The 27042-nt window shown below is 35.1% G+C and overlaps 7 protein-coding genes and 1 non-coding gene across 9 annotated transcripts in view; 6 read left to right on the top strand and 2 right to left on the bottom strand.

Annotated features, from left to right (window-relative positions):
• LOC104739901 (transcription factor bHLH55-like) lies at positions 427–1569 on the bottom strand. The gene is made up of 3 exons (XM_010460378.2): positions 1119–1569; positions 649–1017; positions 427–519 (listed from the first exon to the last, which is right to left on the bottom strand). Exons 1-3 carry the CDS (start codon positions 1428–1430, stop codon positions 433–435), a joined length of 768 nt encoding a protein of 255 aa, XP_010458680.1. The 5' UTR covers positions 1431–1569; the 3' UTR covers positions 427–432.
• On the top strand, positions 6361–8125 carry LOC104739900. Its single transcript, XM_010460377.1, has 3 exons — positions 6361–6506; positions 7451–7566; positions 7660–8125. Exons 1-3 carry the CDS (start codon positions 6411–6413, stop codon positions 7973–7975), a joined length of 528 nt encoding a protein of 175 aa, XP_010458679.1. The 5' UTR covers positions 6361–6410; the 3' UTR covers positions 7976–8125.
• LOC104739899 (copper chaperone for superoxide dismutase, chloroplastic/cytosolic) lies at positions 8258–10350 on the top strand. The gene is made up of 6 exons (XM_010460376.1): positions 8258–8540; positions 8656–8685; positions 8811–8883; positions 8978–9112; positions 9601–9824; positions 9900–10350. Exons 1-6 carry the CDS (start codon positions 8304–8306, stop codon positions 10164–10166), a joined length of 966 nt encoding a protein of 321 aa, XP_010458678.1. The 5' UTR covers positions 8258–8303; the 3' UTR covers positions 10167–10350.
• On the top strand, positions 10410–10483 carry TRNAV-AAC. Its single transcript has one exon. It is a non-coding gene; the product is annotated as a tRNA-Val (tRNA).
• LOC104739898 (probable sugar phosphate/phosphate translocator At1g12500) lies at positions 12962–14605 on the top strand. Its single transcript, XM_010460375.2, has 2 exons — positions 12962–13705; positions 14101–14605. The coding sequence occupies exons 1-2, from the start codon at positions 13034–13036 to the stop codon at positions 14512–14514; spliced, it is 1086 nt and encodes a 361-aa protein (XP_010458677.1). The 5' UTR covers positions 12962–13033; the 3' UTR covers positions 14515–14605.
• On the top strand, positions 16304–18723 carry LOC104739896 (guard cell S-type anion channel SLAC1-like). The gene is made up of 3 exons (XM_010460373.2): positions 16304–17189; positions 17275–18086; positions 18166–18723. Exons 1-3 carry the CDS (start codon positions 16677–16679, stop codon positions 18515–18517), a joined length of 1677 nt encoding a protein of 558 aa, XP_010458675.1. The 5' UTR covers positions 16304–16676; the 3' UTR covers positions 18518–18723.
• Positions 18561–24936, bottom strand: LOC104739897 (vacuolar protein sorting-associated protein 18 homolog). 2 transcript variants are annotated; one of them, XM_010460374.2, is made up of 24 exons: positions 24792–24936; positions 24535–24720; positions 24232–24444; positions 23994–24133; positions 23797–23892; positions 23390–23457; positions 23191–23292; positions 22936–23080; positions 22662–22805; positions 22428–22547; positions 22215–22271; positions 22075–22134; positions 21841–21948; positions 21520–21662; positions 21240–21318; positions 21072–21134; positions 20852–20982; positions 20678–20783; positions 20327–20515; positions 19887–20114; positions 19631–19786; positions 19351–19512; positions 19016–19132; positions 18745–18921 (listed from the first exon to the last, which is right to left on the bottom strand). In XM_010460374.2, exons 2-24 carry the CDS (start codon positions 24695–24697, stop codon positions 18745–18747), a joined length of 2967 nt encoding a protein of 988 aa, XP_010458676.1. In that variant the 5' UTR covers positions 24698–24720; positions 24792–24936. The 2 variants fall into 2 exon arrangements, with proteins under 2 accessions (XP_019091807.1, XP_010458676.1); XM_019236262.1 differs by lacking the exon at positions 24792–24936 and having other exon boundaries at positions 18561–18921; positions 24535–24697.
• Positions 25283–27042, top strand: part of LOC104739895 (probable aminotransferase ACS10) — a 9425-nt gene continuing 7665 nt past the window's right edge. The window contains exons 1-3 of the mRNA XM_010460372.2: positions 25283–25895; positions 25976–26083; positions 26242–26317. Coding sequence (XP_010458674.1) covers positions 25401–25895; positions 25976–26083; positions 26242–26317 — 679 coding nt within the window. The 5' untranslated portion in view covers positions 25283–25400. The remainder of the gene's footprint in view (positions 25896–25975; positions 26084–26241; positions 26318–27042) is intronic.

Below are 27042 nucleotides of genomic sequence, written 5' to 3'. Positions count from 1 at the left end.
GATTTTTTTTCTGTTTTTGTTCGTCTCTAGCTAGAATTAACTTTTAAAAAAAAAAATCTTTTTAGACTTCTCTCAAATTCTGGCTATGTTCTTCAAATTGATTTTTACTGTTAACTTACAAGTTTAGCATTCTCTAAATTACGAGAAAAGAAAAGGCCAACAAATTAAATAGAGATTACGTTACATGAAAACCATCAAGTTGGAGTTACATAATCTCTATTTAATTCGTGACCATGCATGTTGGTAGTCATGATGAGTATCACATTCAGCAAAAAATCATGATCTATATACACTACCTCTAGGAAGACGTGACAAGATAAGTTTAATTATGCGCAAAAATATATTTTATTTTCGTTAACAATACATTATTAATTTCTTTTATTGAAACATATTATATATACATATATTATAAAACGAAAAATCCAGGAAAAATTAATATAAATATACATATGAACTTCTTCCCATCTCCATTATCTTTTCGTGAATCTCTGGAAAATAAACCTCTATTCCTTCCTCCACCTGCACAATTTTAAGAATTTCCCTAAAATATTAAATATATATATTTAAAAATAGATATTTTACTAATAATAATAGTTGCACCCTCTTTCCTCATAATTCAGTACTGAAAGAATATTATAAATAAATTACCTCAGAAATAATGGTGTGTATGAATCTTTGCGGCTGTCTAGTTGAGATGCAACTAACAACATTAAGACATTGCTCTTGAGCCAGAAGTTTAAGAACACTTGAAAGAAAAAATTCGTGTCTGTAACAACTACTTACTACGATCTCTAATCCGATCAAACAGGGGCTAACCACAACAGCCATGTGTGTGTCTCCAACACAAGAACAAGTTGACGATGGGGATGATGCTAATGATCTTATAGAACATTTGCTTGTTGAAGAACGATGAGTAATAGTTCGGTCTCTTTTCTCACTGATCTCTTTGATCTTCTTCTGTAAGTCTTTGATGTAATTCACAGCTTCTTCGACGTGATCTGAGGAAGAACGTTTACCCTATTCACGCAATATAATCTTTAAAACTTTCAAACAAATTAAAGAAAAGTTTGTATAGGAATCTAATTAACAAGATAAGTAAGACTAGGAAAATGGCTTACCTTGATGTATTGAGATGGCAATAAATATCTTAGACTCTTGTAAAGAGACGCGGCCTCTTGCCTTCTTTGTCTCTCAATGTCTTTATGTTTAGCTATCTTGTGCTTCGGCTCATCGACCCCTTTCCTGATTTCACTTGTTATGGTCGTCTCACAGACCTTTTGTCTTCCATCTTTTTGAATCCCAGCACAATGAATGATCGGATTAGGTTCTTGGAATGATATAAGCCTTGAAGAAGTGACCAAACTAGAGAAATCAAGATCTTTTTCATGAGGAAAATTTAGTGTGAACAATGAAGAATTTGCAAAATCCATACGATGGTGCCTTTTTTCGGTGGTTGTGGGAGTTTTTTTTTTGTTTTGGTAAGAAGAGAAACTTTAGGTGCTATGCTGTTTGTTGGTGTAGAATTTCCATAGCAGCGCTGTTAGTCATTTTATATCATTCTTTTTATTGAAAAAAAAATCCCTTATGATCATATATATATATAGTCTTATTTGAAGAAAAAAGAAAGTTTGTGATATCAAAAGAAAACAACGTTTTAACCCAAAAAAAAAGACAACGTTAAAATCTCCGAAAGATACGATCGAGTGAGTGATACTAATAAAAGATTATATTTATTTGGGAAGGTATCATTTTAAACGATTTAAGCTGTACATTTAGTGGCTATTAATTAATATGGTTACGCAAGGAAACTTACATTTAAAATGTGCTGCATCTTGCATATCTTTTGTTTCATCCAACAGTAAAAGTTCCTGAACTGATAAAGTAAAAATGGTTTTAATGAATTTTAGCTTAACAATAAATGTAAATGTTCAAAATAAAAGAGCCAAATATAGTTTCAATAATTTCTGTTGTCAAAAAAGAAAAAAAGTTCAATTAATTTCTTATGTACTACTCCTAGTCTCCTATGTTCTGTAAATACTGATTTAAAAGTTTTCATATATACTCAACCAGTTACTCCTTCCTAACAATACATACACTATTTTATTGCAATAAGTACTTTCTTGTAACTATGGCCTATAGAAATCCAAGAAACATCAAAGTTTACAATTTTGATATTTACTATATAAAAAATCTAGAAAATACTCTTAAAGAAAAACAAGATGAAAATTATGTAATCGAATTAAGTCAGTATTTTATGGTTAATTACATCATTATTAAGTCAATGTCATTTTCTAGGTTACCAACGATGCCGAAATACATTATTTAATTCTTAGGCCGCCTAGAAAGTAAGAAAACATATTAGTCCTAGACTCCTATTTTCTATTACTGCGTTACTGTTTTCATCAAGGAAACAGTTGATTTTTTGAGAGTTTGTGTCAATTTCATGCGAAAAATGTTAATTTTTTATTTTGTCCAAAAAAGGAAAAAGATGTTAAATGAATATTTTAATTAAATAGTACTAAAAAAAATTTCAATATGTTTTATTAGTTTTTGTGACATGATTGCATGGCGTCTAAATAAAAGTTTCGTAACACCGATCGTACTCTTTTTTGGGGGACAGCGACCCTACTATATACCAAAAGTCTAATGAGCGCATAGCAAAACTGATCGTTGTTGGTTAATCATCAAAACATATACTTCAATCACCGGAACTTATAGCAGCATATATACTGGTCTGGTTTAGACATGGATTTTGGTCATAATCGGTCAAAATTAAGGATAAATGTGAAATCGCAAATAGAAGAAAACAATCACCTACTCAAATTAAGTCCTTCTAAGTGTTTTACTCGTTAGACAAATTTTCTCGTGATTCCAAATTTTTTCTTACTCGTTAGACAAATTTTCTCGTTCAAAACTCATCTCAAATTTCGACTATGTTTTCTTATCTTTGACTTTCGTTGTGTCTTACATGTCCAACACTATTCTAGTTTATACAAATGCATTAGCAAAAAGAGTTACCAAAGAGATAAATGAAGATTACGTTACATGAAAATATCACCGAATATTGAGTTACATGAGAGTCATCAATATATATATACAGTCCGTTACTTTAGCTCAAATATATATATATATATATAAACTGATCATTAATCAACGATCGCTTTCAAGTCACGTATAAAAAATGTAAGTGGTTGATATTAAGAAATTCGCTAATCACAAATTTCTCAACGATAATGGAGATTAAGAAGGATATTTATATTCCAAAATATTCATATAGTGGGCAAAATAGAGTCTGATTGCGAATGATGACGCGGACACTTGAAATTATTTTGCAATAATTGGTGGGTTTTAAACTTTTAATTGTATAAAGGGACTACATACTGGGTAACTAGGGTCAGGGTTACGTCTGATACTTCCATCTTATAGGGATAATGGTCCATTTGATATTTTACGTAATCGTGTGTGTCATTTACTATGATCATAATTCATGAACATGTATATATGGCAATTATGATGAACATGTATGTTGGCATGCAATTTTGGAAAAGGTCATCATAACCATGAACATGTATGTTGGCAATTACGATGGTGGTGACACAAGTGCTAACACACACACACACACACTATCATAATTAAAAAACTACAGGTTCTTGTATGAAAAAACTACTACAAGCTAAGTGTTGTTGTACCTACTACAAATTGCTAATTATATATATATATAAATTGTAAAGTAGCTAATTATTTCAAACGCGATTGGTTGATTCAACCGGTTAGAATTATATTTTGACCCAAAAAGAAAATTATTTATTTTATTTAGGCCAAGATATATATTAACTGAATATCCCATATATATTAATAAACAAACACTCTCTTGAAAAAACTGATGTGTCGCCGCCAGAATGCTCGAGATACATTTAGCAAAAAAACCTTTAAATTTTCTATTTAATTACATTAACATGCCATTATATTTTCAAAAAAAAAATTAACTGAATAATAATTAGATATGTCATCAATTCTAACACAAATTTCAATATCACATATTAAATCTAATTCAATAATTACATATTATTTTAAGTCAAAACTTCACTAAAATTTACTTACAAAAAAAAGTCAAAGTTATATAATTTTTAAGAAATCAATATAAAAATATTGATTTCTTAAAATCAATATAAGTAAAATATTCTAAGAATGCTATAAAAACATATAAAGTTAATAAAAATAAAGAAAATATAACTTATTAAATAGATAACTTATTAACAAAATCTTATAAAAACTGTTATTTTTTTTTATGTTAGTATTATTACCATAATAATTTAAATAACAAGCTTTCAATAGTTATTATAATTGATTATAAAAAGAAATATATTACCCCTGAATTATCTCTAACTCATTAAAGGAAACTTAATTTCCAATAAATATAGATTTATATATATTCATAAATAAATATAAAAACGACAACAAATTAGGGGATATCATGAAGTGTGATTATTTATATATATATATATTTTATATATATAAATATATATATATATCTAAGTATGTAAACTAATTAATCTCAATATCTAGTGTGATTATTCATTAAAAATAGAAATATTGATAACTAAATAGGAATATACGTTTTAATCCCCTATATATTAATAGAAAATCACTCTCTTGAAAAAGCTGATGTGTCACCGCTAGAGAGCTCGAGACACATTTAGCAAAAAACCCTTAAATTTTCTATTTAGTTACATTAACATGCCATTATATTTTCAAGAAAAAAAATTGACTGAATAATAATTAGATATGTCATCAATTCTCACACAAATTTCAATATTCCCTATATATTAATAGAGAAGCACTCTCTTGAAAAAGTNCTGATGTGTTATCCTTAGAGAGCTTTGTGCACATTTTAGCAAAATACCCTTAAATTTTATATTTAATTACATTAACATGCCATTATATTTTCAAAAAAAAAATTAACTGAATAATAATTAGATATGTCATCAATTCTCACACAAATTTCAATATCACATATTGAAACTAATTCAATAATTACATACTATTTTAAGTCAAAACTTCACTAAAATTTACTTACAAATATACAAATCAAAGTTATATTATTTTTAAGAAATCAATATAAAATATTGATTTCTTAAAATCAATATAAGTAAAATATTCTAAGAAGGCTATAAAAACATATAAAGTTAATAAAAATAAAGAACATATAACTTATTAAATATATAACTTATTAACAAAATCTTATAAAAAATGTTATTTTTTATGTTAGTATTATTACCATAATAATTTAAATAACAAGCTTTCAATAGTTATTATAATTGATTATAAAAAGAAATATATTACCCCTGAATCATCTCTAACTCATTAAAAGAAACTTAATTTCCAATAAATATAGATTTATATATATTCATAAATAAATATAAAAATGACAACAAATTAGGGGATATCATGATGTGTGATTATTTATATATATCTAAGTATGTAAACTAATTAATCTCAATATTTAGTGTGATTATTCATTAAAAAATAGAAATATTGATAACCGAATAGGAATATACGTTTTAATTGTACATTAATCTATGTGCTATTAAAAAGGAATAAGACAATAATCCTTATCATTATAAATAAACTTAATACAAAAAAATCATAATATATTTAAAATGAGTGATTATTAGATTATGAAAAATTGTTATAGTTAGTCGATTAACCATAAATATAAAAATTTGATTTTTAAAGCACACAAAAAATATATATTTTCATAAATTGTAATATTTTATAAATATTTTCTTTACCGTGTTCACTTAATTCCTGGGTGAAATGTATTCTTACATGAATACGTTGATTTTGAAATTTCATTAATTTTTTCATAATGGTTTTTTGGTAATAATCCATTATTTATAGAAAATATTAACAAACCGACTAACTCAAAAGATTTAAATAGCCTAATCACAAATATTAAATCAATAAATTAGATTATCTTCAGAAATTTAGTTTAGAATCCGATTGTTACTAACATATAAAAAAATTAATTAATTAAGCTATCAAGTAATTTAATATATGTTGTTATGCTTATATAAGAAATATGTAAAATTGTTATGATTACAAAATAAAACATAAGAGATATGAATTTGATTTTTAAACCACACAAAAGACATGTTGCAATAAATAGTAATATTTTATTAATATTTTCTCTTACACATTTAAAGATTTCATAAATGAAACATATTTTTTATACGAAAAAACGCAATTTTAAATAAATAAATAAAAAACTTTAGTTAGAGTTTGACATAAACAAATATTGTTTTTAAAATATAAATAATTTTACTTATAATAATTTTTTTAAAATCGATTTATGTGCGGGTTGATACGGAAAATAAGAAATCGAGAGGAAGGGGGAAGAAGAGACGGCGATGAAGATAACCAAAGAGGAGGTTGTAGAGAAGCTCAAGGACGACGGCGATTTTGACCGTCTCCGCCTCAAGATCATACGCCGCCTTAAGGATAACGTAAACCCTAATTTCTCTCTTTTTTCCGCCCTTCTTCGCATTGCATCTATGGATAATAAATAATTAATTAGTGTTTATGGCTTTAGGACCCTGTTATGTCATCAAATTCGAATCCGATTTGCCTCAGTTTTAGCTATCCGTTGAATCTTGAGTTAGTTTGAGTTTGAGTATTAGCGAATTCAAATTAAGAGTTCGATGCAAAGTTTGCTCTTTTGGTTCATATAGACTGAGAGAGCCCAATCCTCCATGACCATGAGTGGTTTTTTAGGTACCTAACTCAGTTAGCTATTCAAAAGATTAAATTTTTTGTTTTGTTTTTTCTTTTTTCACTGTTTTTGTAATGATGTTGCTGGTGATATGGTTAGTTGTGTGCAAATTAATGTCTGAGCTTCGTCCCAGGGAAGATTTATGTTAATGTAGGGATGATTCCTTACAATAACAGTCGTTTAAGGTAGGTAAAGTTTGGTCATTTATCTTGATTTTGTAACAAGTGTATCTGAAGTTGCTTTAGAGGCGTGGAAGTAAGCAAACCAGTGATGATTTGGAGAGGGTTTTCCAAAATGCCTTTTTAAGTAGTTCTTAGCTGAATTCGATGCTAGAGGAGATAGTTTTCTCATAAGTGTGTTAGATCACAGCTACGGCTGATTCTCCCGGCAGTTTTGTCAGTATTACTTATTAGGATTTGGTCTGTCAAGTTACTCGTAGCTGATGTGTTCTCCATTATCTTTGAGGAGTCTTTTCTATACTAATCCATCGAATATGCGTTGTCAATTCCACAACTTGGTTAGAACTTTTAGATAAGAGTGACGTTTACTTCTTAGCCAGAGAAGGTAGTGTGTGCCAACAGTGTTTGATAAACATCTCCAGCGTTGCTCTTCTGGACTGCCTGTGTTTTTACATTGTGTTCTGACTTCTGACTATTAAAACCGGGAGCTGGATTGCAGGAGGAATTACGAAACAACATGATATCAATTGTCAAGGAGTCAACTGCTTTACAACGACCGGGTGCTCAAAATATGAATACTAGGCAATTCTCTGATGCGATATTCAAAGAAGTCGGGTTAGTTAAGAAGGCTATTCAGCTTGATTCTTGTTGTTGTAAATATTTATGACAAGCATTATTAACAAAAATATTTGGATTGTTTGCTTCTAGGAGCAAGATGCTGAGCCAGCTCTCAGATGGGTTATCGGGTATAATAAGATCAGAAGATGGGATGAAGAATGAAATCAGAGAAACAGTGCAATCCGTCTACGCTACACTATCTAACCCAGGAGGTGGATCATCCTCTAGAGAAGTGGAACATAAGATTTCAACACCAGTCCCAAAATCAAGAGCTGATCCCAACACCAGTCCAGCGAGTAAACAAAAGCAAGAGCTGATTCAAGGAGTTGTAGAAGTAAACAACAAAGGAGAAGCATGTAGTAATGAAGAAGAAGAAGATCCTGAACTCCCTCCTGGTTTTGGCTAAAAAATGTAATTGGCCTTTTTTTTGCTTCACTTATTTATGTATCAACAAAACTCGCTTGAAAATTATTGCGTTTAAGGTACTAACACTGACTGTTTGTAATAACAACAATTACTGTACATTGATTTTTGTTCTTGTTCACAAATTTTGTTATACCAACCTACCATCACGTTTAATAAAAGTTTATTATAAATGATTATATTAATAACTTGCTTATTTATTAAAGTTAGTTCTAGATTAACCGATTAATTTTTTTTTATAATAAAATTTGAAGATTGGAGTGAAGGGTCAGAAATAAATAAAAAGCCGCAAAAGCTGAAGAAGCAAGAAAATGGCATCAATTCTGAGGTCAGTGGCAACGACTTCAGCCGTCGTAGCCGCCGCGTCTGCGATTCCTATCGCGATCGCTTTCTCATCTTCTTCTTCTTCATCTACCAACCCCAAATCTCAATATCTCAATTGCTCATTCCTCTCCCGATCGTCTCCACGTTGTTTAGGACTTTCACGAAGCTTCCTTAGCTCTCCCATGACGACTGCTCTCACTTCTTCTGATCGTAATCTCCCTCAGGTTTCGGTTAAAAAGCTTTAAACTTTTGAGTTACCCTTTTTCCAATTTTAGATTTTTTTTTAGCTTTCCTAATTCTATGATTTTAGTATTTAAAGTAGCTGACTTTGATTTGCAGGAGGATCGAGTCATGATGCCTCAGCTCCTTGTAAGTCTTTCTCTTTCCTATACAAATCATCTGATCAGTTTCTAAAGCTAGTTTTGGATTGAGCTACTGATAGCTTTATGTTGTGTGAGTCTTAATTGATATGTTGTTGTTGTTGTTGTTCCCAGACTGAGTTTATGGTGGATATGAAATGTGATGGTTGTGTTAATGCCGTGAAGAACAAATTAGAAATCATTGAAGGTTAGTAAATATATAGGGCTTTTATGTATCTTCTTCTGGTTTGTTTGTGATTTACTCTGCTGCTGCTTATCATGGAAATTTGATCTTAAAAAAGGGGTTGAAAACGTGGAGGTGGATTTACCCAACCAAGTTGTGAGGATACTTGGATCTTCCCCTGTTAAGGCTATGGCACAAGCTCTGGAGCAAACAGGTCGAAAAGCTCGGTTAATTGGACAAGGTGTTCCTCAAGGTTAGATATCTTTCTTCTGCTTTTTTTCTTTTTTTTTGGTTGTCAGAATAATGAAGACATCTTTTCTCACCTCGTTGAACATGTTAGGAGTAAACAAGAAAAGAAAATTTACATTGGGACATAGACTTGACCTTTGAATCACTTTTTGATACACTGCCGCGAGTTTGTTCTATTCTGATTCATTAGAACTATTGGTTTGGGGTATTTACCTATTTGATTACTTGTCATGTCTTTCATTGATGACTCGTTTCTCAGAATAATGAAGATGTTAGTAGTACACAAATAAATTAAACAAGACAAGAATATCTACATTGAGACAAAGTTTTGACCTTTGAATCACTCTTTGATACACTGCCGCTACTTTGTTCTATTCTGATTCATTAGAAGTACTGGTGTGGGGTATTTACCTATTCCATTATTATGTGTCCTGTCTTTCATGCATGAATCTTTTCTCATTCGTTACTTTTACTTGGTGATGTGTTTGGCAGATTTCTTAGTCTCAGCTGCAGTAGCTGAATTCAAAGGCCCTGACATTTTCGGGGTGGTCAGATTTGCTCAGGTCAGTATGGAACTTGCAAGAATCGAAGCCAACTTTACTGGTTTGTCTCCCGGAACCCACAGCTGGACTATCAATGAGTATGGAGATCTCACAAAGGGAGCAGCCAGCACCGGGAACTTGTACAATCCATTTCAAGATCATACTGGCACAGAGGTCGGTTAAGCTCACTCTAAAAACACGAAAAGATCATCACAATCCTCAAAAAACTCAAATGTTTTTCTCTGTCAGGCATTGGGAGACCTGGGAACACTAGAGGCAGACAAAAACGGAGAGGCTTTTTATTCGGGAAAGAAAGAGAAGCTCAAGGTTGTGGATCTTATTGGTCGAGCTGTAGTGGTGTACAAGACCGAGGATAATAAGTCAGGCCCGGGATTGACCGCCGCAGTGATCGCTAGAAGTGCAGGAGTTGGAGAAAACTACAAAAAGCTCTGTACTTGTGATGGCACTGTCATATGGGAAGCTACAAACAGCGATTTCGTGACCAGTAAGGTATAATAACAATTAACAAATTGATAAGACATACAGTTACATTTTGTTGTAGCTATGGAGCACTTGTTAGTGTATCAAAACTTGAGGTTTGTATTGAAACAACCCAATCTTCTTTTTGTATCGTACCAAATTCTTTGTGTGGTGTGTAATGAAATGTAAGCAAAGAGTGAGAGTGATTGCAGTAGTCTAAGTCAAGCTCGTCCAGAAATGATAAGTGGAAGTAATTTGTAAATCAAAACATTCCCAACAGGTTTCGTGGTGTAGTTGGTTATCACGTCAGTCTAACACACTGAAGGTCTCCGGTTCGAACCCGGGCGAAGCCATTTGATTTGTTTTTGTGACTTTTGTAAAATATTGACCAAATGTTTTAGATAATGTTTCGTTGTCACAGCCCTATGCAACTAGCTTTAGTTCCACTGTTTTTGTCCCCACTAGAATTGGGTCGCACATGGTAACAAATGGTTCCTACATTAATCAGCCCCACATAATTTATTCTTGTAAGCTTAAGAAGTATTATTATATCATAGCATTTTGAAAACCAAGAACATGTGCTGTGCTATAAAAAATATTATACTCTTATATCATATAATCCTACATGCCAGAGATAATCATCATGTACTATGTTTTTTTTTCCTTTCACAAAACCTAAAAAAGTTTTAAGTTTTTCTTGCTTGTAGTATTTTAGTACTTTTAATTACCATGTTTTTACTATATAAATAAAAGGATTAGCTAGTTAGTTGATTTGATATCATAAGAATATACGTAGACATCCATCATTCTAAGGTTTCTTACAAAGTGACGAGCTGTAATCATCATTCATTGGATTTTGTCTTAAGGCAATCGTAAAAAGAAGACATTTTGTTATTTTAGGAATGCAACAGACAGAAAAATGAAAAAGTTTACTGGTCCCTTCTAAGTAAAGATAGCTCTCTTACCTATCCCACACATTCGTATTTAATATTATATTACCTTGATTATTTATGTCTACATAATAATTAGTTGATATTTGTATATAGTAGATGTGTGTCTACATAATTTATAGATAATTGTTATTTAGAATTACATGTACGTAATGTATATACCCATATAATTTGAGATCTTAACACTTACGTAGTTACGTGCTAAATGAAAATGGGTATGGACCGATGTGATAACGATAAAATGATTTTATGATAGATGCACATGCACTTTTAAAAATTGGACATACAGTATATAACTTCAGAACATATCGTATAATACCAAAAAGAAAAACAAATCATGATTCATGTGTTGCATCTTTCGGTTTTGGATTCCTTTTCATTGTGGGACAATTTTTTTTTCTTTTTCTTTCTGTTTTTGTCAACGAACAGTTTCTCGGTTTGTAATTTATTAAGGCACTTCACAAATTTATTCTCCACCAAGTTATAATTCCTTTCGCATTAAGGATGTTTTAGTAAAGTCCACCGTGTGCAAGTTGTTATTTGCCTTTTCATATGTTTTAAGAAAAAAGGAAAAGTGATTTATGTAATTATTAAAGCTATCTTACAAAATTATTATTACCTTGGATATTAGCAATCGCATGCATGATCACAAATAATGATTTTAACCTTGAGAATGCGATAAAAGAAAATATTTTATTTGCAGAAAGTAGCATTTAATTTTGCGAAGAATATTGCATTCTATTGGCCAATTCCCCTTTTCTGGAATTATATCCTTTTTCATAATTTATTCTTTTACCATAACTGGTATTAGTAATTAGATAAACTTAGAGGATATCATGTGCACATGACATGCCATATCTGTTACAGTATAACTATAAACTGAATGCGTGATTAATGCTGATGCAAAAGAAAAATCTCGTAATTACTCGACAGATCTGATTTGATTTTGGTATTTGTGATCACCTTTATTAAAAATGTACTATGGTCAATGTAAATAATTTAAAATGTATGTTTAAAAATCTAAACATACATACCCGACTAGAAAAATAAATAATCTAAACACAAATATTAGTATATAACTATGTTGACCAAAAAAACGATATAAAATCTTATAATTTAGATGAATGATATAATCTAAGAGAAACTGTATGAAACATCATCCTTAGTATGAAACTTTAGTCATTTCATTGTTTTGTTAATGCTTATCCCATTCTGTCAACACCGACGCATTTGTTTTACATGTTACAATGAAAATCCTATATGGAGTAAATTTTTACACCATTTGTTTTGATGGAACCATATACATATATGTGAGATATGACCTATTCCATCTTTGTTACTGATGTTGAATATATTTTTGGCGTGTTCTAGAATGTACACGTTAGGCTACTGTATATTCAACAATAATTAATTGCTAAGATTGTATTAAACAGACAATTATTAAAATACACAAAACTTGAAAAGAGAGGCTAATAATTAGTAGTGTGAGTAGTGACTATAGGGGTTTGTATTTTGTAATTACGTAATTAGGCTGCGTCATAGAGGATTGCTTCCGAATTGGATCTCAAACGTGGACCTACTACCGACACTTCTGACTCATGCTTAGACTCCGAACACAAGACTTCGAATCTTAAAATTAATTTTTCCTTAGATTTGTTTTTTTTTTTCTTCTCTTTATTTTTTTAAAACAAGAAAATTCCCTCCAACTATAAGATCGAACGGCTGATATCACCCTATACCTTTACAGCTAAATCTAAATCTCCACCGTCCGATTCATCTCTCTCTCTCTCTTCTTCCTTCCTTCTCCTTTCCTCTCACTCTCAGATCTCAAACCTCACCAGAAAAAGATAAAAACTCACTCACTCTCTCTCTCTCTCTCTCTCTCTCTCTCTATAGAGAAAGAGAAAAAAAACAAACTCATTATTCCAATTTTACCCTTAAACCCAAAAAAATATGGTTGAAGCACAATCATGGACAACGCGGCGGATGAGCAATCCAAGATTCGACGCCGCCGCAACCGGCGCACCAACCATCGTAGACATCCCCGGAACACCTCCACACTCCTCAGCTTCATCACCTCTCAAACCTTTCTTCCTCTCTTCCCCCACCGTATCTCCGACAATCCTCACGGCGGCTATAATCGCCGCCTGGTTCGGCTCAAACATAGGGGTCCTCCTCTTAAACAAGTACCTCCTCTTCTACTACGGTTTCCGTTACCCTATCTTCCTCACCATGACGCACATGCTCTCCTGCGCCGCTTATAGCTCCGCCGTGATCAACATCGCCGGAATCGTTCCACGTCAGCACATCTTGTCTCGCCGTCAGTTCTTGAAGATCTTATCTTTATCAGCCATCTTTTGTCTCTCCGTCGTCTGCGGCAACACGTCGCTGCGTTACATCCCTGTTTCTTTCAATCAAGCTATCGGAGCCACCACGCCGTTCTTCACCGCCGTGTTCTCTTTTCTCATTACCTGTAAAACAGAGTCCACTGAAGTTTACTTAGCTCTTCTCCCCGTCGTCTCCGGCATCGTTCTTGCTTCTAACTCTGAACCTTCTTTTCATCTCTTTGGTTTCCTCATCTGTGTTGCTTCCACCGCCGGCAGAGCTCTCAAATCCGTCGTCCAGGTAAATAACTCTTAACCATGTAATGAAATAATCGGTTTGGTTTCGTGAATGTTCCGGTTTAGTACCATTAGAACCCGAAACCGCGTTCCGATTTCGGTTTTATTACACAGCACATCTCTCTTAATTATGTCCGAATTAGGTTTAATTATAATAAATTTGGAAGGAGTTGGAAACTGAACTGAGTCCGGTTTAGTTCAGTCTCTGTCTGAATTCGAATCTATAGCGTATATATATACACATGATTCAGATTCAAATTCTGGTTTTTTGATCGGTATGATCGAATTGCGTATGAATCTAGATTGGATCTCACTTTGATTAGAAGGAATTTAATTTGAGTTTGAATCCGGTTATTTAGCGGTTTGGTCATGCCGGATTTTTGTGTGTTTCTTTTGTAGGGGATAATTCTGACGTCGGAATCAGAGAAGCTGCATTCGATGAATCTTTTGCTATACATGGCTCCAATGGCGGCTTGTATCTTACTACCATTTACACTATACATTGAAGGAAACGTATTAAGAGTCTTGATCGAAAAGGCCAGGACGGATCCATTGATCATCTTCTTACTAGCCGGGAATGCGACAGTTGCATACTTGGTGAATTTGACGAATTTCTTGGTGACGAAGCACACAAGTGCACTCACATTGCAGGTTTTGGGGAACGGAAAAGCCGCGGTGGCTGCCGGAGTTTCGGTTCTGATATTTAGGAATCCGGTGACGGTGATGGGGATTGCCGGATTTGGTGTCACGATTATGGGAGTGGTTCTCTATAGCGAAGCTAGGAAGAGATCCAAATTGCTTAACCAGAAGTAAAAAAAGTGCAGAAAGATAATTATTGGATTTTAAACCGGTGAAGTAATTTTTATTTTTTTACTTTTTATTTTTTCGGTTTACTTTCTTGATTCTTTGGAATTCTGCTATTGTTTTTGAACCGGTTTGGTTCGTTTTGAGAGGGGGATAAAATCAATTTAATTGTAAATGGTTGAAATTGGGTGTGAAACCTATGAAATGGAAAAGAAAAAGAAAAGAGGGAATATATATATACTTATAACAAAAGTGAAAAAGTAGGGAGCATAAGTAAAGGAAATAAGATTGTATCTTTTTTTTTTTTTTTTTTCCTTTTCTAATTTTTTTTTCTTGTACTGCTGTGTTCTATAGTTTGTCTTACCAAAATTATCGAAACATAGTGAGGGAAAAAAAGTTAAAATAATAAATTTCTTTCCACTTCTGATTTGAGTTCTTCTGTTAGGCGAAATCGCATTTTCATCTCGTTAGTTAAATTTACACATTTTTTTCATTTTCATTTGTTTTTAGCAACTTGCCATCTTTTTTTGTCAACTTGCTCTTTTTTTATGCCAACTTGCTCATTATTTACTTGAGACCTATTTTTATAAATTTTGTATTCTTATAATGATTTGCAATCCTACTATTTTGATCTAAAAACTAGTTTAGCATTGTTACAAAACACGTTAGATACACACACAAATTTTATTTTATACTATAATTGAGTAATCAAACTCTCTATTCAGCTGAACCAAACGTGACATCCAAAATGTAATCAGTACTATTAAATAGGTTTTATAAGATGTTGATATTTTAGCTAATGTAGGTTAATTAGTTTTATCATTTGACTTACTTTTCAAGGTGTGTTTCAATATAGCTAACATTTTAAGGTGGTAACACAATAATACTTACTTAATAGGTTTAGGTAATATAATTAATAGAATAGTTATATTACATGCTTCATTTCATATACGATGTAAACAAATCCAAGTTGTTGTGGTCTCATTCTCATAATTGCTTGCATATACTAGTATAAAAATCTAACGTGTTGGTTGGAAAACCACATTTTCTTCAAGAATTTATGTTTAAGTTTGTTTTTTCAAAAAAGGTGTAAAAAGAAAATAAGAAGAGAGAGAGAGAGAGAGATAATGACAGCTTATGTGAGTTTGTCTTTTGGTCCAATTCATGCGAGGCTATTATTTGATTTATTATCACTTTTGTATTATTTTGTGTCGCAGTGATTCATAGGTTTTTGTTTGGATTAAGGGAAAAGTAAAGTCAGCAAGGGACCAAATTCATGGAAAAAATCTCCTAAAAAAAGAAGAAGAAGAAGAATATATGCTATTCTTGCTTCTTCACATATGTTTGGTTGCGCTCCCCTCTTTCTATCCCTTTTCCAAAATTTCAAACATATACAATTTATATATACCATTACGATTGTGAAACATAGCCTACTTATTTGTTTATTTTCCACTGAAAAATCATAACTCGAATATAAACTTAAAAATGTGTGTGTACGAGTTGTAGACAAATACACATATACGTAACGTGGTTATTTGTTGATAATGGTATTTACTTTTTTGACATCTAATGTTATATTGTTGTGTTACTTGTGTATAGGTGTTGTTTTGGGTTGGTTACGGCAACGAATTGGGTTTGAATAAAATCTACTTAACCACTTCAAAACTGACATAGTAGTCGTGAATCGTTTGATTAGCTTAGATTTTGGTCTATCCGATCAAGATACAAATTTTTTTGTTCTTTAAAGATGTGAGACTTAAATCCTACGAATTGCTCAAAAACAAAATGCAAACAGAGGAAATCGAATCAACTAAAGACTCAAATTTTGTTTCGTAGAAGGAAGAACAGATAAGCAAAATGCAATTTGAGTCTCGTGACTAATGGAACGACCTTTCCTATCTGTTTTTTCATGGGTCTCTCTTTTTCCAAGTTATTTGGATCGAAACACTTTCACGAGAAACCTAAGAAACTTTCCAGGAAAGCCTTGGGTCTCTCACGTAAACATTAAATCACACCATTCAACAAGCTCTCTCGTGATTTCTTCTCCTTAACCACATACGTTGCTTTTTAAACTTGGTCCATTGCATCTTTCTATATACATCAACATGTTTCCTCTGCATACGAGAGAAACTATCTTTTCCTCTGTTTCAAGCATCAGATTGCCCTGATCAATGGAGATGAAACAATCAAATGCTCATTCCAATTTCGCCGACATCAATGAAGTTGAAGAAGAAGCAGAGCAAGAACCGCAACAGCAAGATAACATTAACAACAACAACAAGAGATTCTCTGGTTACAGAGGACCAAACCGAGGGAAACAAAGACCATACAAAAGTTTCAGCAGACAGGTTTCTCTAGAGACAGGCTTCTCAGTGCTCAACAGAGAATCTAAAGAAAGAGATGACAAAAAGAGTTTACCAAGGAGTGGTCGTAGCTTTGGCGGGTTTGAAATAGGCGGAACCATCAACGGTGGAGATGGTCGGAAAGCAGATTTCAGTATGTTTAGGACCAAATCGACGCTCAGCAAACAAAAATCTCTATTGCCTTCTATCATAAGGGAGAGAGACATTGAGAATTCTTTAAGAACTGAAGATGGTGAGACCAAAGATTATTCTATAAATGAAAATGTTTCTGCAGGACGATACTTTGCTGCTCTTAGAGGACCCGAGTTGGATGAAGTCAAGGTAACAACTAACAACTTTTCTTCCTTTTATCTTTCTCTCTGCAAAGCTTACTACAGTAGCTAGTTCCAACTGTATTATCTTTCAGGAAAATGAAGATATTCTGCTTCCAAAAGAAGAGCAATGGCCGTTTCTTCTAAGGTTCCCGATTGGATGCTACGGTATCTGTTTGGGACTTAGCAGTCAAGCTGTTTTGTGGCTTGCCCTAGCGAAAAGTCCCGCTACAAACTTTTTACACATCACACCATTGATTAACTTAGTTGTATGGCTATTGTCACTGGTAGCCTTAGTCTCTGTGTCCTTCACTTACATACTCAAATGCATCTTCTACTTCGAAGCTGTCAAAAGAGAGTACTTTCATCCGGTTCGAGTCAACTTCTTCTTCGCTCCTTGGGTGGTTTGCATGTTTCTAGCCATCAGTGTACCTCCCGTGTTCTTATCAAACCGACAATACCTCCATCCCGCAATTTGGTGCGTTTTCATGGGTCCTTATTTCCTCCTCGAGCTAAAGATCTACGGGCAATGGCTTTCAGGAGGGAAAAGACGACTATGCAAAGTCGCAAACCCGTCTTCTCACCTTTCTGTTGTAGGGAATTTCGTCGGGGCCATCTTAGCTTCAAAAGTTGGATGGAGTGAAGTAGCTAAGTTTCTATGGGCAGTAGGTTTTGCACATTACTTGGTTGTGTTTGTAACACTTTATCAGAGACTTCCCACAAGTGAAGCTCTGCCTAAAGAGCTTCATCCTGTTTATTCTATGTTCATAGCTGCCCCATCAGCAGCAAGTATAGCTTGGAACACGATATATGGCCAATTCGACGGATGTTCAAGAACTTGCTTCTTTATTGCACTCTTCCTATACATCTCCCTTGTAGCGCGGATCAATTTCTTCACCGGATTCAAGTAAGTCAATCTCGGGTTTATATATTTTCTCAGTCAAAGATGTGTTGATGCAATTAAGTGGCTAAGGAGTTGTATGCAGGTTCTCAGTGGCGTGGTGGTCATATACTTTTCCTATGACAACAGCATCAGTAGCAACAATAAAGTATGCAGAGGCAGTACCTGGTTACCCCAGCCGGGCTCTAGCACTCACTCTTTCCTTCATATCCACGGCGATGGTCTGCATGTTGTTTGTCTCCACGCTTCTCCACGCCCTTGTCTGGCAAACTTTGTTCCCAAACGATCTTGCAATTGCCATTACAAAGAGGAAACTTACAAGGGAGAAGAAACCGTTCAAGAGAGCTTATGACTTGAAGCGCTGGACCAAGCAGGCTCTGGCCAAGAAAATATCTGCAGAAAAAGATTTTGAAGCCGAGGAAGAATCGCGTCACTGATGCAAAATCATGGAATACAATAGTATCTTTCATATCGAAAAAATAGTCATGAAAACATTTTAGATAGTAGAGACACAAGTAGGTGTGACAGCTTAATGTATGTATATCTCCAGAAGCATGTTTAATAATAATATTACATCAATAATACAGCACTCAAAATCACATTCACAGTCCAAAGCTAGCTGAAGAAGAGATCACACAAAAAAGAAATCACTGGGTGACATGAATCAAACAGGCAAAGAAATGGTCCTCTGGTTTGCTAAGTTGGTCGGTGGTCGGAGGTCCCATGAAGCAGAATGTAGTGAATCTTCAGGTTTGATAAAAGGCAAAGTGATCTCGTTGATCATTAATTCTCCACAGAAGGGGCATTCGCTGGCAATAGCATCATCTAGCTCTGACCGAAGCTGCCTCACGGTAAAGAAAATATGTCAAGCCATAGAAAAATGTTGAGAAAAGATTTTTGAAAAACGGAAAGAAAAATGAAACAAATGTCCCTACCTTGTCTGCAGTAGTTGTATTTGTTATGGGTTCATCAGATCGGCTACCATTTATATCCCTCCGGGTTTCGCTACCAAGCAATGTCAGCTGCTTCTGCAGATCAAGTATATGCTCGGCCTAGACAGATTTTTGGATAAGTAATCCAAAAATGGAATCACAATTTTTAACATGGAAAATTAAGAACTAAGCTACAGGTACAATTTTGTCCAAAAAAGCTACAGGTACAGTAAATCGTACCAATGGTACTTTCATCATAGCATACACTCCAGAACAACTGAATACCTCTAAATTTCCAGTATCTAATACGCAAAGGGAACTCATGATTAGAAACTTACTTGCTCTTCGTGTGCACAGCTTGTGACGTGTGTGATCAGGCATTGTGCATGGAAAGAGTGCCCACAAGGAAATACATAAAAAGGAGCTAATGGTCCAGCTGAAGAATATCCCTGGGCCATTCTGAAATCCCCGGTCATCATCAAAATTTTACGTTTACAAACCTGGTAATATATTGAAAAGCATAAGCTCTGCTGGTAATTTTGGTGCTTCAGGAAACTTGATTCCAACTTATATAGATAGACACTAGATAAAGGGTATTCATTCTTAGGATGATCTTACCCCACATTCCTCGTCACGGTCGATTACAGCATATCTTTGAGTTAGCGCACTAATATCATTTCTAATGTTATCGGCACCACGTGTGGCATCATTCATCTCCTCTTTCAGTTGTTCTATTTGCTTGTTGTAATCCTCAAGAGATGAGCAAATCGCTTCCTGCAAGAGGGTTTTGAAGAAGATAACAAGAGAGTAGAAGCAACTTGTTAGGTCCAAGACTAGTGTTTGTGTGTCTGGAAAAGAGGAAAAGTTGACTAACCTTGAAGTCATCAATTAAGGCAAAGTCCGGAAAGAAAGGCAAAATATCTTCTATCTTTAGAAGACCATCAGTTTCCTTGAGAAAAGCAATAGCTTTCCTTATGTTTTCCCTTTTAGCTCCCTTTTCCTGCTTGACAACATGCTTTGCAACCATCAGCCACAGCTTCTTTCTCAAGTCTTCATCATCTTCAACCTTATCAGCCTCAGCCATAGCAAGTTCTGGATCAATCTGTAAAAAAAAAATTGTATTCAACCACTACCAGAAGAAAGTTCGGACTAAAACGGTCAACCAATCTTTCTGAGACATATGGACATTATAGAATTCATAATCTTTCAGTAGCCATCTTTTTCAAAATATGTCATAAGCTAAAGATCGCGCGCGTGCGTAGAAGAAGGAAGAAGTGGAAGATAGTTGATTTTTTATATTAACGGAATTATTACCTGAAGAGCAAGGGCTACTGCCTCTTCATGCATAGACATCATGCTGTAGATATGGACACAGGCACGGGTTCTCTTTTCTTTGAGACACAGGCGCAAAGCATATTTGGGATCGTAGAAAAACTCGGGACCGTTTTCTCGTCCTTTCCCAAATTTGCATTGCAGGAAACGAAGCAGGGCACTGTCATCTTCCTAAATGTATAAGAAAAATAGAACCAACCAAACCTGAGTCAGTTGTCACAGTCATACAAGTGAAAAAAGAGACAGTAACCCTAGATGTTACTTCCCGGTTAATTACATGAGTCTAAGTTATAAGGAAATGAAAGAAAATTTGTCAACGAAAACCAACCAAACCTGCTTGGCATATAACGAGAGAAGTAAATTGTGAATCCCTGGGTCCTCGTTATGCAAACGGTGGACGCAAAACTCAAGATATTTTATGACTTCATGTGTCTCATTCCTGCATTTTGATTTGAGGAGTTATTGTCCAGATAAATAATGAAACATATAGTTGAGAAGTGGGATTACTTTGCATGAGGTTCGCTTGAGTAGCGCATCATTGCAGTAATTAATCTCCTTGGATTAAGGTTTTTGTTGGCCATCCATGCTTCCACGGTTTCATACGCGTCAAGCATAATTAGCTCCGGCGCAAATTTATACTAAAATGAGGAAAATCTGGTTTACAGGACAAAACAAAGATTGGGAGACTACATCATTTCATAAGATCCCAGTGCTAATATATACAGACCTGAAGCTCATCTGAAACTGAAGATTTTTGGAGCACCTCCAATGCTTTCTTTGCTTCCCCTTGCTAATGGATAAAACACAAAACTCATAATGTCAACTGAGCAAGCCTGAGTAAGATGTTGTATCTATATGGATCAAGTATGAAAAGAAAATTTATCACGCCATTCACCTGAATATAATGGTGGACTACAATTTCATATTGCTCCTTCAAGTTTGCAAAATATACCAACTCCTCAACCCGACCATAACTACAGGAGATAAAAAGGAAGAAGAAAGGTGGTGTCTTATACTGCAAACAAGCGATCCTAGGAGATGTGCTGAAAACAGTCTTTAAGAGAATAGCTTATTCCAGAAAATAATACACATCACTATAAAGGTCCAAGGGTTCACTGTCTTAGGGATATAATTTAATAGATCACCTGGGAGGCTGGGACACTTTGGGAATTTACCTTTCCAGAAGTTTCATAGTGGTTGCCTCATCCAATACATCCTTGCAGTCGCTCATGAAAGCACGGAATTCTTGAATGACTGAGTGGTACTCTGAGTCGCGATTTTCTATAGCAGTGTCATCTTCCAAAAGCAGCCGATTTATCTAATCTCACATTCAAGAAAGATGGGACCGAGAAACAAGATACAAAAACTCAGAAACCAAACCAGAGGAGATATAAAGAAGAGGAATAGGGAATACTAGATGAGAAACATAAAGAATTTTCCAATTTTCCAAATGTATGTTTAACGAGAAGTGAGAACACAGACAACAAAAGCTAAACCTTGTCCAAATATAGCTCAGTTGCCCATGTTGATATCATGGTTATTTGGCATTTATCATCCTTTGAAAGATTATCAAGCTTCCGCAACAAGAATGTTCTCAAAGCTTCCTGTAATCACACAAGGAACAGAAGGCAGTGAATTTTCAAGCCCACATGTGAAACACAATATCTCTCCTGAGCATCACGCACATGATTAGAGATTCTTTATGTTATATAATTAACTTAAATGCTTACCGGTTCGTTTATACTAATAAACTTCAAAGTGACCTCCTCAAAAGATATTACGTAATTGATCTGCGAAGAAAACATTGTACCACGTCAAGGATGAATTACATCATGTAAGAACCAAGTACAAGAGAGGAGCTAGAAATTACTTTGGCGTAGAATGATGCTGCTCGCAGATATTCCTTGTTGCTGAATGCAGCTTCTGCCTACAACAGAAGATGCCCAATCCACAAATAATCAAAAGAGAGATTCTTTCTGCTAATTTTCTTTAGGCAGGCGACAGCAAGGATACGATAATAAAAGAATTTGCAGATATGACACGTACGACATAAATATCAATGCCTATTAACGTCAAGGATCACCTGAACTAAATAAACTTGGTCTCTCTGGAGAGGGTCACGACAGTTTGCTAAAGCTGCAGCATAGACTTTCAAGTCTAGGTAAACCTTCCACATATCTCGGCCTTCGTCAATCACAGAAACCTAGAGTATTTATTCAAAACCCAAAAATGAGAAATGAAAGCAGAATATATTAGACAAATCTGCTCAAGCAGTTTTACTATCATTATAAACGAGTAAGCCAACAACAAAACAGACCTGGAATATCGAGTTTTGATCATATGCATAGAACAGGCCAGCAGAGGCATCACTACAAAGTCCAATTATGCCCCTCGAAACTGAATCTGCCGTTGTATCAAACTGGAGCTCTTCAATGATTTGTTCACTTATCCGATTCACAACCTACCCCCGCATGTAAGCAATGCAGAAACAAGAAAGTAAGCACACTTACGAAACAAAACACTTATATGTAGCCAGATCAAACTAAATACATGCACGATGAATGTATCAACTTCATGCTGTCCAAACACACCTTAACCTTATTCCCAATAAGAAGCAAGAAATGATACTCAGAGAGTGCCATCGAACCAGGCTTGACTACTTCAGTGCCATCACTCAATTTTGAGTAATCTAAGAGTGCTTTGTTCTCCACAAAGTTTTCATCACCATTTGGATAACTACCAACAAATTTCAATTATATTACAGGAGGACTTAACAAAAAAATATGGAACAAATAGAAAATCCCCAAAATTTCAAAAGGACATTGGCACAGTCATTCTATTTCTACCTGTGCTGAGCTCCAAAGTTTAGGCCACCATGATAGATTCCTGTTCCTGAAAGCCATGCAAAATGCACTGCTCTTCGTTGCTTTATAAAGAAATGTAGTTCACTGAAAGACGATAAATATCATATGTTCAGAGAACAGTGTTACAATTTGTGATTTCTTACATACGCAAAATGAGCCTAAGGTAAAATCGAGTACTTGCCTGTTTGGTATTTCACCAGGAAGTTCCATAAAATGAACAGCACGTTCTTTATAACTAGCAAAAACAGACTGGAGTAAACACTTAGTAGTTAGAAATTTTGCACGCAAAAAAAAGCTAAGCCACATTTGCAAGAGATCATAGATTTGAAAGCAACAACGATCAACAGAATAAAAACATTTTTATGCGTATTTGAAAGAAGGAACAACACATTTGAAGCCCAACCATTGGCAAATAAATTGGATCCTGTTCAATAATATAATGTGACCTTCCACTTAATTTTTTAATGCTACCATTTTCATATTATGATAAGAAGTTGATTTTCCTAACTATCATGATAATTGATGTTCCTAAATAAATCATAAGATGGGCACAGAAGTCATCACATAACAGAAGAGAGTTAAGCTTACTTCTAATGTTCCAATCCCGGTGAAGGAGTAGAGTCGAGTGGGAGTTACAGCCATCACATAGTACCTCATCCCACTGCTAATGTTGGCCGTTTCCATCTAGACATTTGTTTCAATAAAAGAGAAGTGACTGGAATAATACTAATAAATCCAATGGAGGAAACACATATAATTTCAACTCGAGTGTTAAATGTTAGTACCTGCAAAGCCATGAAGGCCTCGGGAAGTTCTTCAAGTTCAAACAAAAACTTGATGTACTTCTCTCTCTTGTCCTTCTCATCCACGGCCATCTCAAACAGCTGCCCATCCTGAGTGCCCAGAATGATCTCCTTGGTAGAAACTGAATTCAGGGAAATACAAAAACAGAATCAATATTGATCCATGTCAGGAGAAAAAAGACTCATCATTATAATATAACACGAAAAGCATCATAATAACCTTCAGTAATCTGTTGTCTATTCCAAGCCACGGCATTAACAACCAAACCTTTCAAGCGGCTTAGCACACGAGGCTTAGGCCACTTAGCATGAGTATAAAAGGTTTCAGCTCCACCAACACCAGTGACAGTAGCAATGCAATGGCTACCACCAGGATCAACAAAAACCTTATGAATCGATTGCTCCCCAGCTCGACCAACAGAAAGATCAACATCTAAATATCCAAAAAGAAACAGATTTCTCTCACAACACCTCAAACTTATTCCGGTGAAATTAGCAAACAACAGATAAATAAAAATAATACCATTGGAATTGCCAAGTCCGAAGTCATGGCGTATAATCCATCCTTTACTAGTTCCCAGAACAATTACATCGTTCCCAGCAGCCATACATGTAATCATTCCCCGATTCTTCGTGGCATATCTCTCTAGGAGATCAACTGAAAATACTTGCCTCCCTTGATCCATCCTCTTTTGATTGATTTAAACAACTGCACAATAATGAGAGAGAGAGATTCTGAATTCTCAGAAATGAACACATTGGGACAACCGGAATCGTTACCTTTCGCCGGAGATCTAATCGGCGGCCAGGATAAGTCAGTCCCGGTTTACGAAATCTGAGCGGCGACGACAAGGAAACAACACCGTGTCTTCGAGTGGATTCCGACTTATTTTCAATCCAACAAAATTCAAAGGCCGACTCAAATAAAACAGCCAAAACGGCTGCGTTTTTATCTTGGTTAGTCTGATTCAATATCAAACCGGTTCAGTGTTGTTGAAATTGGATTTGTATCGATTTTAAAAAACTAAAAGAGAAACGCACCGTTTAAGAGTTCTTGGAGGCTTTTTTAATAACAAAAGTGTTGGAGCTGAGAATAGGCCCAGCCCAGTTATAATTTATATTTGATTTTCTCTTCCAAAAGAAAAGTATTTATCCGATTTGGGTCACTGTAACTTGTGGTTGCGGATAACAATAGAAAGGACAAAGACTAAGAGGGTAACATGGTAATTTACTAATTTACATTACTCCGCCCTCCAGAAAAAATCTCAACGACTCAAAAATGTAAGTCTTATTAGAAGTTAGAAGCAAGCAACGAATCAACGCCACAACAATCCGTTTCCCCGACCCGGTTTGAATCTAAGCTCCGTTTCACATGAGTAATTGGGTATAATGACCCTTACCGGTATCTACCGGAGCAGGAGGAGCGGTACACCTGATTCAGAGACATCTTCCGGAGGAGGAGGAACAGCCGTGATGAGAGTGATTGTACCATTACAAGGAGTGGTTCAAGGGCATGGTGGTTTAGTCTTGGGCTCTGTCATTCCTTGTGCTTTCTTCTACTTTCTCCAGTTTTACCTCAAACGAAACCGTACAGACGATCCAGAACCCGAACCCGACCCGGCTATTCAGAACTCAGCCTCCTCTACCAACAACAACTCGGGTTCCTCGAGTCCGTCTCAGTCCGAGCTCAATGGCTTGGCTAGGTCTCTCTCTCGGGTCATTATCTCGCCGAGAAGTTCCGGGGCTCACGTTTCCGTTTCGGGTCGGGCTAATTGTATCCTCAAAGGTGGGGATTCACCGGGACTGAGACGGGTCGAGGAGGATTCGTATGATGAGTCGGGTAACCCGGATGGCATCATCGAGCTTGGTTTAGTTCAGAACAAGGTCAACAAAATCAAAAGTTTCGATTTTTATTTGCTTGGTTCTATGAATGTTTTATAATCTTAGTGTTCTTCTTTTTACAGTTGAGCTTGGATGTTATCAAAGATTGGGTTTCTCAAACTTCAGTTGGATTGAGTTCAAGTGGGATTGCTTCTTATGAGCCTCCTGATGGACTTATGGAGCTCAAAATGGTTATTTTCTTTTCAACTTTTCATTGACACCCAGCTATGATACAAATGAAGAGGCTCAAAATGTGTTCTTGTTTTTGCATTAAAGTCTACTGCTTTTGGATCCTTATGTGTTCTTGTTATTGATTGAATGTGGATTTCTCATTTTTTTATTGGGACAGGGTGTGACAAGGCTCATGTCTGAAGCAACCAAGAATGCTGTTACCTTTGATCCAACGCAGTTAGTATTAACTTCTGGTGCAGCTTCAGCTATCGAGATTCTTTCCTTCTGCTTAGCTGATTCTGGAAACGCTTTCCTTGTTCCAACGCCGTGTTCTCCCGGGTAACGATTTCAGACTCTGTGGCTGTATAGGAATACTTACTTAGTCTGTAGCTTAAAAAAGCTGATCTGTTTCTGCAGATTCGATGTAGATGTTAAATGGCGAAACGGACTTGAAATCATACACGTTCCTTGTAGAAGTTCTGACAATTTCAATATATCAGTTACTGCACTTGATAGGAGTTTCTCGCAAGCCAAGAAACGTGGTGTGAGAATCCGCGGAGTCATAATCTCAAACCCTTCCAATCCCATGGGAAGTCTCTTGACCAGAGAAAATCTCTACGCTCTTCTAGACTTCACCCGGGAGAAAAACATTCATATAATCTCCAACGAGATCTTTGCTAGTTCGGTCCATGGAGATGAAGAAGAAGCAGAGTTTGTCAGCATAGCTGAAATAGCTGACACAGAAGAGAATCTTGACAAGGAAAGAGTTCACATAGTGTACGATCTTTCAAAAGACTTGTCTTTTCCAGGACTCAGAGCTGGCGCCATTTACTCCTTCAATGAGAACGTTCTAGCAGCTTCGAGAAAGCTCACAGCGTTCTCACCCGTGTCATCACCATCCCAGCATTTGCTCATTTCCGCAATCTCCAAACCGGAGTTCATTCAAACGTATATTAAAACCAATAGGCAGAGACTACAG

This window comes from Camelina sativa, chromosome 14 (assembly GCF_000633955.1).
Source record: "Camelina sativa cultivar DH55 chromosome 14, Cs, whole genome shotgun sequence".
NCBI lineage: Eukaryota > Viridiplantae > Streptophyta > Magnoliopsida > Brassicales > Brassicaceae > Camelina > Camelina sativa.
This window is presented reverse-complemented; position numbering and strand designations above follow the sequence as displayed.

Bases quoted from the DNA above. Each gene is read 5' to 3' on its own strand.
- LOC104739900 (XM_010460377.1), top strand. From the start codon at position 6,411: ATGAAGATAACCAAAGAGGAGGTTGTAGAGAAGCTCAAGGACGACGGC. The intron at 6,507-7,450 runs GTAAACCCTAAT...GCTGGATTGCAG, and splicing joins TACGCCGCCTTAAGGATAAC to GAGGAATTACGAAACAACAT. The intron at 7,567-7,659 runs GTTAGTTAAGAA...GTTTGCTTCTAG, and splicing joins GCGATATTCAAAGAAGTCGG to GAGCAAGATGCTGAGCCAGC.
- LOC104739896 (XM_010460373.2), top strand. From the start codon at position 16,677: ATGGAGATGAAACAATCAAATGCTCATTCCAATTTCGCCGACATCAAT. The intron at 17,190-17,274 runs GTAACAACTAAC...ATTATCTTTCAG, and splicing joins CCGAGTTGGATGAAGTCAAG to GAAAATGAAGATATTCTGCT. The intron at 18,087-18,165 runs GTAAGTCAATCT...AGTTGTATGCAG, and splicing joins AATTTCTTCACCGGATTCAA to GTTCTCAGTGGCGTGGTGGT.
- LOC104739901 (XM_010460378.2), bottom strand. From the start codon at position 1,430: ATGGATTTTGCAAATTCTTCATTGTTCACACTAAATTTTCCTCATGAA. The intron at 1,018-1,118 runs GTAAGCCATTTT...TTGCGTGAATAG, and splicing joins TGCCATCTCAATACATCAAG to GGTAAACGTTCTTCCTCAGA. The intron at 520-648 runs GTAATTTATTTA...AAAATTGTGCAG, and splicing joins TACACACCATTATTTCTGAG to GTGGAGGAAGGAATAGAGGT.
- LOC104739899 (XM_010460376.1), top strand. From the start codon at position 8,304: ATGGCATCAATTCTGAGGTCAGTGGCAACGACTTCAGCCGTCGTAGCC. The intron at 8,541-8,655 runs GTTTCGGTTAAA...TTTGATTTGCAG, and splicing joins CTGATCGTAATCTCCCTCAG to GAGGATCGAGTCATGATGCC. The intron at 9,113-9,600 runs GTTAGATATCTT...TGTGTTTGGCAG, and splicing joins TGGACAAGGTGTTCCTCAAG to ATTTCTTAGTCTCAGCTGCA.
- LOC104739897 (XM_010460374.2), bottom strand. From the start codon at position 24,697: ATGGATCAAGGGAGGCAAGTATTTTCAGTTGATCTCCTAGAGAGATAT. The intron at 23,293-23,389 runs GCAAGTACTCGA...ATCGTCTTTCAG, and splicing joins CCTGGTGAAATACCAAACAG to TGAACTACATTTCTTTATAA. The intron at 19,787-19,886 runs GTTAGTCAACTT...ACCCTCTTGCAG, and splicing joins CCTTAATTGATGACTTCAAG to GAAGCGATTTGCTCATCTCT.
- LOC104739898 (XM_010460375.2), top strand. From the start codon at position 13,034: ATGGTTGAAGCACAATCATGGACAACGCGGCGGATGAGCAATCCAAGA. The intron at 13,706-14,100 runs GTAAATAACTCT...TTTCTTTTGTAG, and splicing joins CTCTCAAATCCGTCGTCCAG to GGGATAATTCTGACGTCGGA.